At 44.7% G+C, this 15,568-nt stretch overlaps 1 protein-coding gene across 1 annotated transcript in view; it reads left to right on the forward strand.

The window, feature by feature from the left end:
* Positions 1 to 6: 6 nt before the first annotated feature.
* Positions 7 to 15,568, forward strand: part of SERGEF (secretion regulating guanine nucleotide exchange factor) — a 249,901-nt gene continuing 234,339 nt past the window's right edge. The window contains exons 1-5 of the mRNA XM_010830521.1: positions 7 to 105; positions 3,862 to 3,997; positions 5,179 to 5,334; positions 7,053 to 7,147; positions 14,052 to 14,112. Of these exons, the coding sequence (XP_010828823.1) occupies positions 46 to 105; positions 3,862 to 3,997; positions 5,179 to 5,334; positions 7,053 to 7,147; positions 14,052 to 14,112 (508 nt within the window). The 5' untranslated portion in view covers positions 7 to 45. The remainder of the gene's footprint in view (positions 106 to 3,861; positions 3,998 to 5,178; positions 5,335 to 7,052; positions 7,148 to 14,051; positions 14,113 to 15,568) is intronic.

A 15,568-nucleotide genomic window follows, 5' to 3' on the forward strand; every position in this document is an offset into this window, starting at 1 on the left:
GTCCCCGCGCCGGCCCTCCCGGAAGCGCGGGCTGAGAGTGCCCGCATGGAGCCAGAACCGCACTCCTCCGAGGCCGTCCCTGCAGCTGCCGCGCTCTTCGCTTGGGTACGTGACTCCGCCCCCGGGCCGAGGCAGCTGGGACTGAGGGTCGCACAGACCCTGGGAAGCCCCCGGCCTGGGCGTGGGCGGCCCTGGGGCCCAGTGGTCGAGGTCCGAGAGGCGCTCCGGGTTGGAGGATCCTGGGTTGGGGTCTGGGTAGAAGAGGATCGGAGGGAAGGGTCTTCGTGGGGTGACTTAGGGGCTTCGGATCGGAGGAGCTGCGGCGCAGAGGAAAGAACCTGCTACCCGGACACAGTGTGTGAGTCCGCGACAGACTTCAGGCCTCGATAGCGCTGGGAAAGACCGCGCGGCGGGCTCTGTGCAGAGACTACCGCCCTGTGGGGCCACCTGTGCTTCTCACCCTCCCGTTGCCAGGAGGATGGAGGCCTTTCCCCAGCTCCACCCCCGCCTGGTTGGAGCATCCTTTTGGTGTGAGGCCTGCCGTGTTGAACCGTGCACGCGTGTTGAACCGTGCACGCGGCGAGACCCTGCATAGTTGCAGATATTCGGCTGTGATTGGAACCTGCCTGCACTGGGAGTGTGGGAGACTGCGCTGGTGTTGGTTTGACCAGAGCATTGAGAGACGGGGTCATCTTTATGTATCGTGGTTGGGCAAGAGGAGAGCCTGTGCACAGGAGAGCGTGGCAGGCATCCGGCCAGATGCACGGGAACAAGCAGACACAGTGTCTTGTAGTTCTTCACAGGGCATAATTGTATTGAAATGTATGAGTTGTTAATAATATCAGTCTCCTTCGCTAGAATGTAGGCATCAGGAGGGTGGGTACTGTGCGGGGCTCATGCCTGGCACATTGTAAGGTGCTCAGTACACATTTGTTGACTAATGGGTGAATGAGTACCTGTTGTGTGCAGAACTATGTGCAGGTCTTTTGGGAAAAGCACAGGAATTAAAGACTTGCAGCTCTTGCGTTGGGGATGGTGGAGAAGGAGGTGGGAGAGGATAAGACCTTTATTGCTGTTAAAACCAGTATGTATTGACTAATTTTTTTAAAGCTAATTATCAGCACTGGGTAGTATTTATTGAATGCGGGATTGCTTCTGACGGGCAGAATGGAGAGCCTGGCGTGGCTTGAGGTAGTCTGAATCTCTATGTGCCTTTGAGATGGCCCTTGAGCTGGGTGTGGAATTAGGGATTGGCTGTGTGCCTGGGATGGCAGTTTGTCCCAGGCCAGGGACTGGGGTCTTTGTAGACAGTACTGACAAGGCCTTTCAGATATGGCCTTGTCAGTACTGAAGCAAAAATACTGTTGAACCTAACCTCCTTGCTGTGCTTGGAGTCTTGATGGTGTATTCTTCCTGCTGCATTAGCTGTGTGGAGGGATGTATTAGTTTGCTAAGGCTGCCATAACAACACAGATGGGGAGGCTTAAACAATGGAAATTTATTTTCTCACAGTCTGGAGGGTAGAAATCCAAGATCAAGATATCAGCACGTTTAGTTTCGTCTGGGTCCTGTCTCTTTGGCTTAGAGATGGCCTCCTGTTTGCTGTGTCCTCATGCGGCTTTTTCTGTGGATGGGGAGTGTTCACGTGTTTCCTCTTATAAGGATACCGGTCATATTGGATTTGGGACACATCCTTATGATCTCATGGAACCTTAGTTGCCTTTTAAAAGGCCCTGAATCCAAATACAAATCACATTCTGAGGCACTGAGATTAGGGTTTCAACAGATGACTTTCAGTGAACACAGATCAGTTCATAACAAGGGAATTTACCTTTATAGAGATGTGTGTGTGTGTGTGTGTGTGTGTGATGTATGGACTGTTTATAAGGATGGGAGGCAAATACAGCTGTAATAGGTTGTTTTAAAATTTCCCTTTGTTTTGCTCTATCATGGGTGTAGGGCCTCTTGCTGCATCACAAAAATTTGGTGCCAAATTTGAATCCCATAATGTTGATGTATTACTTTCTGTTCAGCAACCTGTAGCCCTGGTCGTAGGGCCTTGGAGCTCTTACAGCTAACAGAGAAATCTTGTACACTTGTTCTCCACCTCACATTGTGCAAGTCTTTCCTAGGTAGAGACTCATAGGGTCTTACGTTCATTCCCTGTAAAATACATGCCCACCTTCTTTGGACCAGCACCATTTCAGATGCAAGGGAAACAGCAGTGAAAAGAACAAGGTTCCTGCCCTCATGGAGTTTACTTTTTAGTGGGAGAGGTAGGCAGTAAACAAGTAAACATACAATGTAATGCCAGGGAGCGCCATGAAGAAAAATAAAGCAGAAAAAGGACGTAAAGGGATTGGGGTGCTGTTTTAGAAAGGGTCATACAGTTAGCTTCCTGCTAGGTAAGCTCTGGGCTGGTTCACCATATATGCCTTTTTTCTTTATTCTTAGAGGCAAAATAGGCTATAATGAAAGGAGCGGGGCATTTGACTTGTCTACTCAGCTGTGTGACCATGGAAAGTTATTTAACCTCTCTGAGCCTTAGTTTCTTCATCTGTGAACTGAGAACGATAATGCCCTCTCCTCTGTTGTGAGAATTAATGCCCAACATACAGAGAAGCAAGCACTCAGTAGTTGGTAGCTAATATTGCCCTAGGGAATTCTGGGACTTCTGGGACCTGTGTCCCTGCATGGCTTGCTCGTCCAGCAGGGAGTCCTTGCAGCCCAGGATGACTCTGGAATAGAGCACACGGGACAGGAGTTTGTATGCATGCATGCATTTTTGAGTTTAAATCACTTTTCTTCATTCAGGTGTCTAACAAAATGAACACGTTTTAAAAGTTTTACTACTTAAGAATCAACCAGCAGTAGGTAGTTGGAGAAATTATAAGGGTTCTCAAAATCTTAATAAGATTTTCCCTGCAGGCCCACCCATTATCCCTTATCTTCAATTTTGAATACAGGAAACTCTGAAAAGCCAATACTGACTTGACATGAGGCTGTTTACAGTCTTTGACCACTGTGAGTATTCGTACCATTCACCGCAGAAATAATCCTGTTTTACTTATGGAGTGCTGCTCCCAGTCCTTGCAGCCGCATGTATGATTTATATACCACATTGCTTTTCTGAAGTCTGTAAACTTCCAAAACTGAAATACATCTGGCTGCAAAGGTTTCAGGTTAGGGATTCTGGACCTTTATCATATAATAATGATGACACACATATTGCCCACCAAGGGGAAATATGTTTCCTTAGAGGAATCTCATGGCGTGAGTCTTACAGTCCCAAAACAGTGTACTTGGAAAGGTCCTTAGAGATCGTTGCCAGCCTCTTTCACTGTGCGTATGAAATAACAGTGATGCGCTCTGTTTGCGGGCACAAAATCCGCAGCTGACTTTGATTCCAGAAGCTCATTGCTAGTTTCCCCAGTGAGGCTGTGGGGAGAAGGGTTAAGAACTAGTACTACTACATTCTTCCCCGCCCACTTTGTTCCTATTTTTCCTGATTATATCTTACTTTAGCTATCCTAGATTTTTATCAGAAGGAACTCCTACGCTGTCTGCCCCGAAGCAACACATATTGGCTGGGATGTTGGAAGGGGAAGCTGAGGAGTATCCCAGGATGAGCTGTGGATGCTGATGGCTCCTCCCACATGGAAACTGAGGTGTTCTGGGGCCTCTGTCCAAGTGTAGGTGTTGTATAACATCTTCGTAAGAAGGAGCCTATGGCGTCTTATCTGTCCTAGGCTCAGAGAGGAGTGTCAGGGTGAGAAAGGTGGGGTCTGGTAGATTCACATCGACCAGCTGAGGTTATTGAAGTTCCCATACTTTTTCGTGATTGGCTTGTTTTATCCCTAGGGTGCAAATAGCTATGGGCAACTTGGCCTTGGCCACAAGGAAGATGTGCTTTCTGCCCAGCAACTGAGTGACTTCTGTAAATCTGGTTGTATCAAGAGGATCACAGGAGGAGGGGGCCACTCTGCTGTTGTCACAGGTAACTTCCTTCCAGAACAGCCTCTCACTTTCTTATTTGGACATTTCCCCCTAGGGTGTTATGTTACCGTCTTTCAGCCTTTTGTATTTTGCAGAGGACAGCATTTTTGTGATGAAATCAGGCTACCATCAGAGAATCCTAGGTTGTCAGAGCCAAAAGGATTTCAGAGATCAAGACCCCTTTCTTCCCCTCCCTCCCCTCCCCACATGAGGCTCAGAGAGGAAAACTGCTTCAAGTTACAAGACAAATAGTGGCCAAGTTGCAATGTATATTATACTTTATGCTGTATATTGATATTTAACTTTCACCTATGAATTAGAAGTCCTTGCAGTTAAGTTGAATATTCCCTGAGAGCAAGAACTTTGTATTTTCCTTAATCTTCCCTCACAGTAGCTGGAGTAGTACTTAGTAAGGATTACAAGTGCTATAATATTGCCAAAGAGGGCATGTTCCATCCTGACTAAGAACTTGAGCTCTGGAATCAAACCTCCTGGGTTTAAATCCCAGTTCTTTTAATTACTGGCTGTGTGGCCTTGGGCAAATTACTTAATTTCTCTGTGCCACAGTTGCTTCTCTGTTACATGAGGATAATGGTGGTGGATAAGGAGAATCCGTAAGTTAACAGGACTGCATTATGACTTTCATGGGTACTTGAAACTTTGGCCTCCCTCTATAAAAAAATATTTAAAATTATACTTACAGTGGCACAGATATAAAGATTAATATAATCCAGGCTAGATTTAGTATTATATATTTTTATTACATATATTTTTTATTTAAAAATTTTAATTAAAACATTTTTGTGGGCCTCTACGAGTATTGTGCACCCTGGCACTATGCATAAAAGATAAGTTGGCTTCACACACGAGGCCCTTAGAAGAGTACTTGGCACATTTTATATTCCAAATAGATATTGGCTTTTATTGTTACAGTAGATGCTCAATTTGGTGATTGATTGGCCACTGCTGTGGAACTTGGAGTTTCCATTTACATATTAGGTTGTAACCCCTTGGCCCTGTGCCATTAGGTCCAGAGCATCTTAACATGCATGGCTTATTAACTTGGGTGGGAAAAAAGTTAGTGGGTCCATGACTCCAGATAATTTATGAAATCCTTTTGCTCACTTTGGCGGTTGTAATTTCCCCTGCACATACTACCACCGAAACCTTTGTATTTTGCAGATGAAGGAAGCCTTTTTGTGTGTGGCCTGAACAAAGATGGGCAGCTGGGGCTGGGTCACACAGAGGAGGTCCTGTATTTTACCCCCTGCAAATCGCTCCTTGGCTGTGCCATCCAGCAGGTAGCCTGTGGCTGGGACTTTACTATTATACTTACAGGTGAGTGCTACTGCTGCTAAGTCACAGCTGAGTGCACTTCTAGGTAAATCTGTGTAACTGCCAAGGCTTTTGGGGAGAAGAGCATGATGCTGCGGGCCCTGATTCAATGAAACGCACTTTGTATTTAAAAATACACACCAGGGACTTCCCTAGTAGTGCAGTAGCCAAGACTCTATGCTCCCAATGCAGGGCGTCTGGGTTTAATCCCTGGTCAGGGAACCAGATCCCATGTGTTGCAAGTAAGAGTTCACATGACACAGCTAAAGATCCCACGTGCCACAGCTAAGATCCGGTACAGCCAAATAAATATTAACACACACACACACACAAATATTCTTTCTAGTTGTCAAGGCAAGTTGTGGGGTGCATTTTGCAAGGAGAATTTTAACAGTAAAGGAGGTTGGGCTGGAAAATCTGGAGGGTAATTATTAGAATCTAAACAGTTGCTAGTGGTAAAGAACCTGCCTGCCAGTGCAGAGTTGCAAGAGAGCTGAGTTCGATCCCTGGGTTGGGAAGATCCCCTGGAGGAGGAAATGGCAACCTACTCCAGTATTCTTGCCTGGAGAATTACATGGGCAGAGGAGCCTGGCATGTTGCAGTCCATGGGGCCACAAAGAGTCAGACACGACTGAGCGACTGAGCACACACAAACGATAGCTATCGTTTATGAAATACTTAGAGTGTGGGCCTGGGTCAGAGCTGTAGGGAGTCAGTAGATACCACTGTTTCTTGCTATTCGGGACCACTTGTGAGACAGACTCAGAACATTCAGGCAGGTGGAGAGCAAACGATTAGCTTTTTACTGATACAAGCTAAGTTGGAGGATGGGGCTGACTGTCACACCAAGAGGTTCTGCTGACACTCCTCTAATCCAAGCCTGCCCCCTAAACTTTAACAGGGGAGACCCTACTGTGTGTCAGCCCAGGGTGCTGAGAGGAAGGTGCTAAGCCATACATGTCCTGTTTCTTCTCTCAGATTCACCAAGTGGCTAGGTTATCCCTCCTTCTTCAGAAAGCAGTGCAAATGGAGAAGGGCAGGGAAAAGACTTGAAGTGTATTAAAGTAGGGGCTTCCCTGGTAGCTTAGCTGGTAAAGAATCCGCCTGCAATGCAGGAGACCCCGGTTCGATTCCTGGGTCGGGAAGATCCTGGAGAAGCGATAGGCTATCCACTCCAGTATTCTTGGGTTTCCCTGGTGGCTCAGGTAGTAAAGAATCCACCTGCAATGCGGGAGACTTGGGTTCGATCCCTGGGTTGGGAAGATCCTCTGGAGGAGGGCATGGCAACCCACTCCAGTATTCTAGCCTGGAGAATCCTCACAGACAGAGGAGCCTGGTGGGCTATAGTCCATGGGGTTGCAAAGAGTTGGACACAACTGAGCGACTAAGCATAGCACATATTAAAATAATGGAAATTCTGTTCCACGGAAATGTGAAAAGTGGGAGATAAGTATCCTGCATCTCAACACGAGGCACACGGCTAAGCGTTCTTCATGGTTAACCTGTCATTAATCAGGTGTGGAGTGGGCAGTCTGTGTGAAATGCTCAGCCCAGTGCCCAGTCTTCTTATTCCTAGGGAAACAGAGCAGGAACTATGGATTGAATGGGCTGAAGCACGGGTGCCTCTCATTCCTTTTGCTGTTATCATCCTGCAGAATTTACCCATTAGACTTAGATATCTTACTTCTTAGATCTGCAATTCAAGTATTTGTATTTTGCAGAAAATGGTCAAGTTCTGTCATGTGGATCCAACTCCTTTGGCCAGCTGGGAGTTCCTCATGGGCCTCGAAGATGTGTGATCCCCCAGGCCATCGAGGTAAGGATGGCACTTGATACTGAGCTTGCCTGTGTCCTGTTAAAGGGTCTCCAGGTATCACATTTATCCCCCTCACCAGACTGAAGGGCTGGCTGCGTCCCTGAAAACTCATGGGGTAGTTAGAATGTATATTGAAAAACTTAGGTTCTCCTGGGAAAATTAGGTTGGAGGGATGGATGCTGTGAGTGAAAAGCCTCTGCTAGCTCTCATACATGTTATAATTTTTTGTGAAGTAAAAGAATGAAACTGATATATCCCATAATGACATCAATGACATCTTAAAATTCTAAAAGTTATAATAGTGGAAACTGTGTTAGAAACAGGTCTGATTGTAAGTGACTTCCCTAAGGACACTATATGAGGCAGATGGTATAGGTCAGTTCTGCCCAGTGGAAATGTAACGTGAGCCACATATGTAGCTTAAAATTTTCTAGTAGCACCATTTAAAAAATGTGTTTCAGGACTTCCCAGTCCAGTGGTTAATACCACTGGTGTGGTCCAGCGGTTAATACTCCATGCTTCCAATGCAGAGGGGTGGAGGAGGGGGCAGGTTCGATCCCTGGTTGAGGAATTAAGCTCTCACATGCTGTGTGGTGTGGCCAAAAAGTAAAAATAAAAATGTAAATAAATAATGTATGTTTCAGTGGTTTTTAGTATATTCACAGAGATGTGCAGCCATCACCGTCATCTACTTTTAGACCATTTTTGTTATCACAAAAGAAACCGCACGCCCAATAGCCGCCAACTCCCATTTTCACCTCTTAACAGGCCCTTGTCGCTCTTGTTCAGTCGCTCAGTCGCGTCTGACTCTTTGCGACCCCATGAACTGCAGCATGCCAGGCTTCTCTCCCTCTTTCACTATCTCCCTGAGTTTGCTCAAACTCATGTCCATTGAGACAGTGATGCCATCCAACCATCTTATCCTCTGTCGCCCCCCTTTTCCTCTTGCCCTCAATGTTTTCCAGCATCAAAATCTTTTCCAATGAGTTGGCTCTTCAAATCAGGTGGCCAAAGTCTTGGAGCTTCAGCCTCAGTCCTTCCAGCAAATATTCAGGGTTGATTTCCTTTAGGATTGACTGGTTTGATCTCCTTGCTGCCCAAGGGACTCTCAGGAGTCTTCGCCAGCACAGTTTGAAAGCACCAATTCTTATGGGCATTTCATATAAATGGAATCATATAATATGTAGCCTTTTGTGTGTGGTTTCTTTCATTGCATATGATTTTTTTAAGTTTCATCCATGTCATGGTATGACATGGCAAAATTAATTTTAATAACTTTTAAACTAGTCTCATGTATCCAAACTATGATTATTTCATTTTATGTATCATCAATGTAAAACTTTATTAATGGACATTTTATATTCTTTAACTTATATGAAGACTTTTTTTGTGGTGTAGATTTTCTTTAGAGTATATCTCAGTTCAGTATAGTCACCTTTTAAGTGTTCAACAGCCACATGTAGTTAGAGGCTACCGTATTGGATGGCACAGGTATTAGGACTCCTGGTTTTAGTTCAGAGCTCTTGTCACTGCATTGTACTTAAAATGTACACATTTTTCTGAAGATATGGAAGCAAATTTTTAGAGAAATTATATTGGAATCTAAAATGAGTTTCACCTAAGCTGCCCCATTCATACCTAATTTTCTTAAACTGTGACTAAGAATGGGATCTGTTTTCATTGGATGGAGAGCTTGGGTCTGCGCCTATCACATGAATTCTAATTGGCTGGTATTGGGGGAATATTATTTGGGGTCATGGTTTCCATGGTGTTTTAATCCCTTTGGGCTATTCTAACAAAAATATCATACAGTGGGTGGCTTAAACAGCAAACATTTATTTTTCACAGCTCTGGAGGCTGAGAAGTCCAAAATCAAGGCGCCAGCAGATTTGGTATTTGGTGAGGGCTCACTTTCTGGTCCATAGACAGCTGTGTTTTTGCTGTGTCCTTAAATGTGAGAAGGGGAAAAGCACTGTCTTTTATAAGGGCATTACTTTCATCCATAAGGGCTCTGCTCTCATGACCTAATCACCTTCCAAAGGCCTTCCAAAGTACCTCCCAGTACTATCATGTTGGGGATTAGGTCTCAACATATGACTTTTCAACGAACACAGACACTCAGTCTGTATAGCATATGGTATACATGGAATTCTAGACCGTGTAGTCCCTGTTGTAAGGAGTGTTACAGCTTCGAGTAATAGTTGCAAATAGATGAGTTTTTAAGAACCTATGTAAAAGTTGTAATTAATTTAGCTTGAGTCACATGATGAAAGAAGACAGAGGAACAAAGGTTAAAATATGTTGGATGATAAAATAAGAAGGTAAAAACATTTTGACATGTGTATCTTATAGAACAATGGGAGAAATGTGCTAAAGTGAAGTGGAAGAGAAATTCATTCATTTATTTAATAGCAATATCGCTGGATCATGGAAAAAGCAAGAGAGTTCCAGAAAAACATCTACTTCTGCTTATTGACTATGCCAAAGCCTTTGACTGTGTGGATCACAGTAAACTGTGGAAAATTCTGAAAGAGATGGGAATACCAGACCACCTGATCTGCCTCTTGAGAAATCTGTATGCAGGTCAGGAAGCAACAGTTAGAACTGGACATGGAACAACAGACTGGTTCCAAATGGGAAAAGGAGTACGTCAAGGCTGTATATTGTCACCCTGTTTATTTAACTTATATGCAGAGTACATCATGAGAAACGCTGGACTGGAAGAAACACAAGCTGGAATCAAGATTGCCAGGAGAAATATCAATAACCTTAGATATACAGATGACACCACCCTTATGGCAGAAAGTGAAGAGGAACTAAAAACCCTCTTGATGAAAGTGAAAGTGGAGAGTGAAAAAGTTGGCTTAAAGCTCAACATTCAGAAAACGAAGATCATGGCATCTGGTCCCATCACTTCCTGGGAAATAGATGGGGAAACAGTGGAAACAGTGTCAGACTTTATTTTTCTGGGCTCCAAAGTCACTGCAGATGGTGACTGCAGCCATGAAATTAAAAGACGCTTACTCCTTGGAAGGAAAGTTATGACCAACCTAGATGGCATATTCAAAAGTAGAGACATTACTTTGCCAACAAAGGTTCGTCTAGTCAAGGCTGTTGTTTTTCCTGTGGTCATGTATGGATGTGAGAGTTGGACCGTGAAGAAGGCTGAGCGCCGAAGAATTGATGCTTTTGAAGTGTGGTGTTGGAGAAGACCCTTGAGAGTCCCTTGGACTGCAAGGAGATCCAACCAGTCCATTCTGAAGGAGATCAGCCCTGGGATTTCTTTGGAAGGAATGATGCTAAAGCTGAAAGTCCAGTACTTTGGCCACCTCATGCGAAGAGTTGACTCATTGGAAAAGACTCTGATGCTGGGAGGGATTGAGGGCAAGAGGAGAAGGGGACGACAGAGGATGAGATGGCTGGATGGCATCACTGACTCGATGGATGTGAGTCTGAGTGAACTCCGGGAGTTGGTGATGGACAGGGAGGCCTGGTGTGCTGTGATTCATGGGGTCGCAAAGAGTTGGACACGACTGAGTGACTGATCTGATCTGATTGTGTGAAGGTGCTGTATTTAGGCAGGAGAGACAAAGGTGAGTAAGACCAAATCCTAACATTTGAGGACCTTGTAGTTTAGTAGTACATGTTGATATAGAAACACCTAGATGAATTACCATGTTAGAACTATGATAGATGCTTGTGGAGCCCCTAAAAGGGAGGGTTGAACTCTTTCTAGGGGAAGGTAGGGTGAGAACAGACCTATGCTGAATCTTGAAAGTTGAGTATAAGTTGACCTGGCTTGGGATAGGAGGATGTGCAGAGTAGGTACAAAAGAAGCAATTGCAAACAGAAGGATGCTGCTGCTGCTAAGTCACTTCAGTCATGTCCAACTCTGTGCAACCCCATAGACAGCAGCCCACCAGGCTCCCCCGTCGCTGGAGTTATCCAGGCAATAACACTGGAGTGGCTTGCCATTGCCTTCTCCAATGCATGAAAGTGAAAAGTGAAAGTGAAGTTGCTCAGTCGTGTCCGACTCTTCTCGACCCCATGGACTGCAGCCTACCAGGCTCCTCCGTCCATGGGATTTTCCAGGCAAGAGTACTGGAGTGGGGTGCCATCGCCTTCTCCAAAACAGAAGGATAAAACAGGCTTAAAACAGGAGTTTTAGAGATGCTGCAAGCAACTTAGTATGACTGTAATATAAGAAAGTGGTAGAAGTGACAGTGGGGAGCGGGCCGGTAGTATCTGACAAATGGTAAGAACAGTGAGTTAGAGAGGGGCCACATGGGGAAGTGTGGGGGCATGGAGTGAAGGAAGATTCCTCAGCAAGAAAGCTCTTGCTAATAACCCACATGAGAGATGATCCTGCCCCAAGCTAAAGCAGCAGCAGTGAGGTGGAGAGGAAGGATTGGAGATAAGTTGTTTTGAAGAGATTGAATCCATAAGTAAAGCCCTTTATTTACCTTTGAAAAGAAAAAAAAGTAAAATAAAAAAATTTAAAGGTAGTGTTTTCAAATTGTGTGAACAGTAAGATTGGATCTTCCCTGAAGCTAATGTGATTGTGGGCTGAATTAATAGAAGTATAGTCTACAGAAGAAGGGAGGCCAGAGCTCTGTCCTTTGTGCTGGTCACACTACGTCAGCGATGTTGTGTCGTGGTGTGGGTTTGTTTCTTCAGCTCTGGGCACTGAGGTGAATAAGACTCAGACCCTGCCTTTGAGGACTCTAAAGTTTAGAAAGACACTGTTGTTGTTCAGTCACCAAGTCGTGTCTGACTCTTTGTGATTCCATGGACCGTGGCATGCCAGGCCTCCTTTAGAAAGACACTGTGGACCTCAATAAGCAAATATGGTAAAGCCCCACAGGGGCTGTGATTGTGCATATACAGTCCCTTAAAAGAGAGAGACTGAGTAACCAGAGCGTAGAGGAGAGAAAACAAGAGAGGGAGGGAATTTGAAACTCGATGATAGCTGATGGAATTGGGGATGTTTGGCCTAAAGAAAAGATATGTATCTGTTATGTATAGCTGTGTAATAAACATTGCCTGAAATTTTATTAGCTTACAACAGCAAGCATTTATTGTCTCTCAGTTTGGAGGGTGAGGAATCTAGGAACAGCTTAGCTGGTCTCATGAGGCTGCAGTCAAGATGTCAGGCATGCTGGAGGTCTGCTAGAGGCTTGACTGGGCTGGTGGTTCCTCCTTCCACTTTCTCATGGGCAGGAGACTAGTTCCTTGCCATATGGCCCTTTTTGTAGGACTGTTCAGATGTGATATGGCTTCCCCCAAAAGTGATGAAACAGTGGCTGACTTTATTTTTCTGGGCTCCAAAATCACTGCAGATGGTGGTTGCAGCCATGAAATTAAAAGACGCTTACTCCTTGCAAGGAAAGTTATGACCAACCTAGATAGCATATTCAAAAGCAGACACATTACTTTGCCAACAAAGGTCCGTCTAGTCAAGGCTATGGTTTTTCCAGTGGTCATGTATGGATGTGAGAGTTGGACTGTGAAGAAAGCCGAGCGCTGAAGAATTGATGCTTTTGAACTGTGGTGTTGGAGAAGACTCTTGAGAGTCCCTTGGACTACAAGGAGATCCAGCCAGTCCATCCTAAAGGAGATCAGTCCTGGGTGTTCATTGGAAGGACTGATGTTGAAGCTGAAACTCTAATACTTTGGCCACCTGATGTGAAGAGCTGACTCATTTGAAAAGACCCTGATGCTGGGAAAGATTGAGAGCAGGAGGAGAAGGGGATGACAGAGGATGAGATGGTTGGATGGTATCACCGACTCAATGGACATGGGTTTGGGTGGACTCCAGATGTTGATGATGGACAGGGAGGCCTGGTGTGCTGCGGTTCATGGGGTTGCAAAGAGTCGGACACGACTGAGCGACTGAACTGAACTGAAAAGTGATGAGAGAGAAAGAAAACTTCACCACCTTTGGTCAAGCAAGAGGCTTCAATGCCTTTTATTGTCTAGTCTCTGAGTCACTCAACACTTCCTTATCCCATTCACTAGAAGCAAGTCACTAAGACCAGCCTACAGTGAAAGTGAGGGAAATTAAGCTGCCTATCTTGAAGGGAGGAGTCTAAAATTTGAGGACCTGCTTTTAAATTTTATTTTTTGAAGTATAATGGCTTTGCAATGTTGTGTTAGTTTTCCTTTGTACAACAAAATGAATCAGCTCTATGTATACATATATCCCCTCTGTCTTGAGCCTCCCACACCCACCCCCGGAGGACCTATTTTTAAAGCCACTGCAAGATGTCTTAGAGAGGACGTGACAACTGACTTCAAATGTTTGGAAAGCCTTGTGAGAAGCAATAGCCAGTTAGCTTTGGTTCCACCTAGGGAGACAGATGGAACCGTGCAAACGTGGGCAGGCACCTGGTGAGCCCATGTTGCTGGAAGAAGGTATTTGGGCAGGGGTTAGATGACCCTTGGTGGGGTGTTGTCAAAGGGTTTCAAGCATTGAGTGCGGATTGGACTAGATCAGAGATCAGCAAACTAGAGCCCTTGGTAAATAAAGATTTATTGGAACATAACCACACCTATTCATATATTTATGGATGTTTTTATGTTACAATGGCAGAGTATAGTGGTGTGACAGAGTCTAAAATTTTCACTATCTAGCCCTTTATGGAAAACTTTTGCCAACCCCAGACTGGATGACCTTGCAGATGCCTCCTAGCCCTGAGTGGCATTGTGATATGGTATTTGAAAAATATTTTGCCTTTTAGGGATACATATAGAGGCATTTGTGAATGGAAGTGTTGGGAATTGGGAGCGCCGCACTAATGAGACACATAATGAGGACCATGCTGCGTTGTATTTGGGCATAAATTACATAACACTTTGTAGATGGATAGTTCTGAGATCACCATCCTTTTCTTTGTTTTGACAGCTCCTGAGAGAGAAGGTTGTTAGTATTGCCGCTGGACTGAGGCATGCTTTAGCTGCAACAGGTGATCATTTTGCTATTATTTTCTTAATGGGCATGTAATAAGGAGACATGGAGCTTTGGAAGAAATAAACTTTAAGGAGTAATTCAGAGTGTCTGTTGTGCTCCAGTCTGATTAAAAGGAGGGGATGTAAGCAGAAGTCATGTGGGAAAGCCTTCAGCAGGTAGGGAGGAAGGAAATGAGGTGGTCCAGGTTTTCATTGTGTTCTAGGCTTGGTGCTAGGTTCTCTTGGTTTAATTGTTTGGTGGTGTTCAGTCGCTAAGTTGTATCCGACTTTTTTGAGACCCCATGGACCGAAGCCCTGCCAGGCTCCTCTGTCCATGGGTTTACCCAGGCAAGAATTCTGGAGTGGGAGCCATTTCTGGAGCCATTTCCTTCTCCAGGGGATCTTCCTGACCTCGGGATGGAACCTATATCTCTTGCGTCTCCTGCATTGGCAGGTGGATTCTTTACTGCTAAGCCACCAGGGAAGCTCCCTTGGTTTAATTAGTAGCTCATTAATCTTCATGGCCATGCAGTAATGTGAGTTAAGTGTTTTTAAAATTGAGGTATAGTTGATTTATAATATTATATAAGTGTTAGGTATGCAACATAGTGATTCACAGTTTTTAAAGATTACATTCCATTTATGGTCGTTAGAAAATATTGACCATGTTCCTTGTACAATATATCCTTATTGCTTATTTTATTTTATACATAATTGTGTGTTTGTCTTACATATGAAGAAACTGAGGTCCAGAGAGCTGTGACACAGGGAGTTGGGGAATAAAAGGTGAGCTGGGATCAGAGTCTAGGCTGGATTCCAAGACCCATATTCTTTGTCATGAGCTGCATTGCTTTTCTAGTGGATTTTAATGTTGATTAATTTAAAAGCTTCAAGTGAGCTTGTCTCCTGTGCTGTAAGAGGGTGATGGGTGTAGGGCTGACAGAGTGTGTGAGGTCAGAGGTGGAAAGTGGAGGAGGCATGACCCTTTTTTCTCTCTCTTGCTCATTTTTCTGCTTTCTGCTCCACTCCTCTGGGCTGCAGGACAGCCTGAACGGGCTCTGGCAGCCGAGGCCCAAGCACTGGTGAGTCCAGTCTTGGAACCAGGAGAGGAGTAGAGGTGATTAAGAGTCTGGTGCTACATGGTGGTCACCTGGGGCTTAGGGTCGATTATAGTTTTTTGAAAAATTAAGGTTTTTATTTTGATAGGCATACTGATTCACATGCAGTTGTAAGAAGTGAGATAGATCACATACACTCTTTGCCAGTTTCTCCCAGTGATAACATCTTGTGAAACTATAGTGTAATAGCTCAACTGGGGTGTCTTGACACAGTCAAGATACAGAACAGTACCTTCTCAAGGATCCCCCTTATTGCTCTTTTATAGCTTTACCCACTTTCTACCTACCCTCACCCCCTTCTTAGCTCTTCTGTTCCCCCATAATAATGTCATTGTAAGAATGTTATAGAATGGTA

This window comes from Bison bison, unplaced genomic scaffold (assembly GCF_000754665.1).
Source record: "Bison bison bison isolate TAMUID 2011002044 unplaced genomic scaffold, Bison_UMD1.0 scf7180017864518, whole genome shotgun sequence".
In the NCBI taxonomy this organism is placed as follows: Eukaryota; Metazoa; Chordata; class Mammalia; order Artiodactyla; family Bovidae; genus Bison; species Bison bison.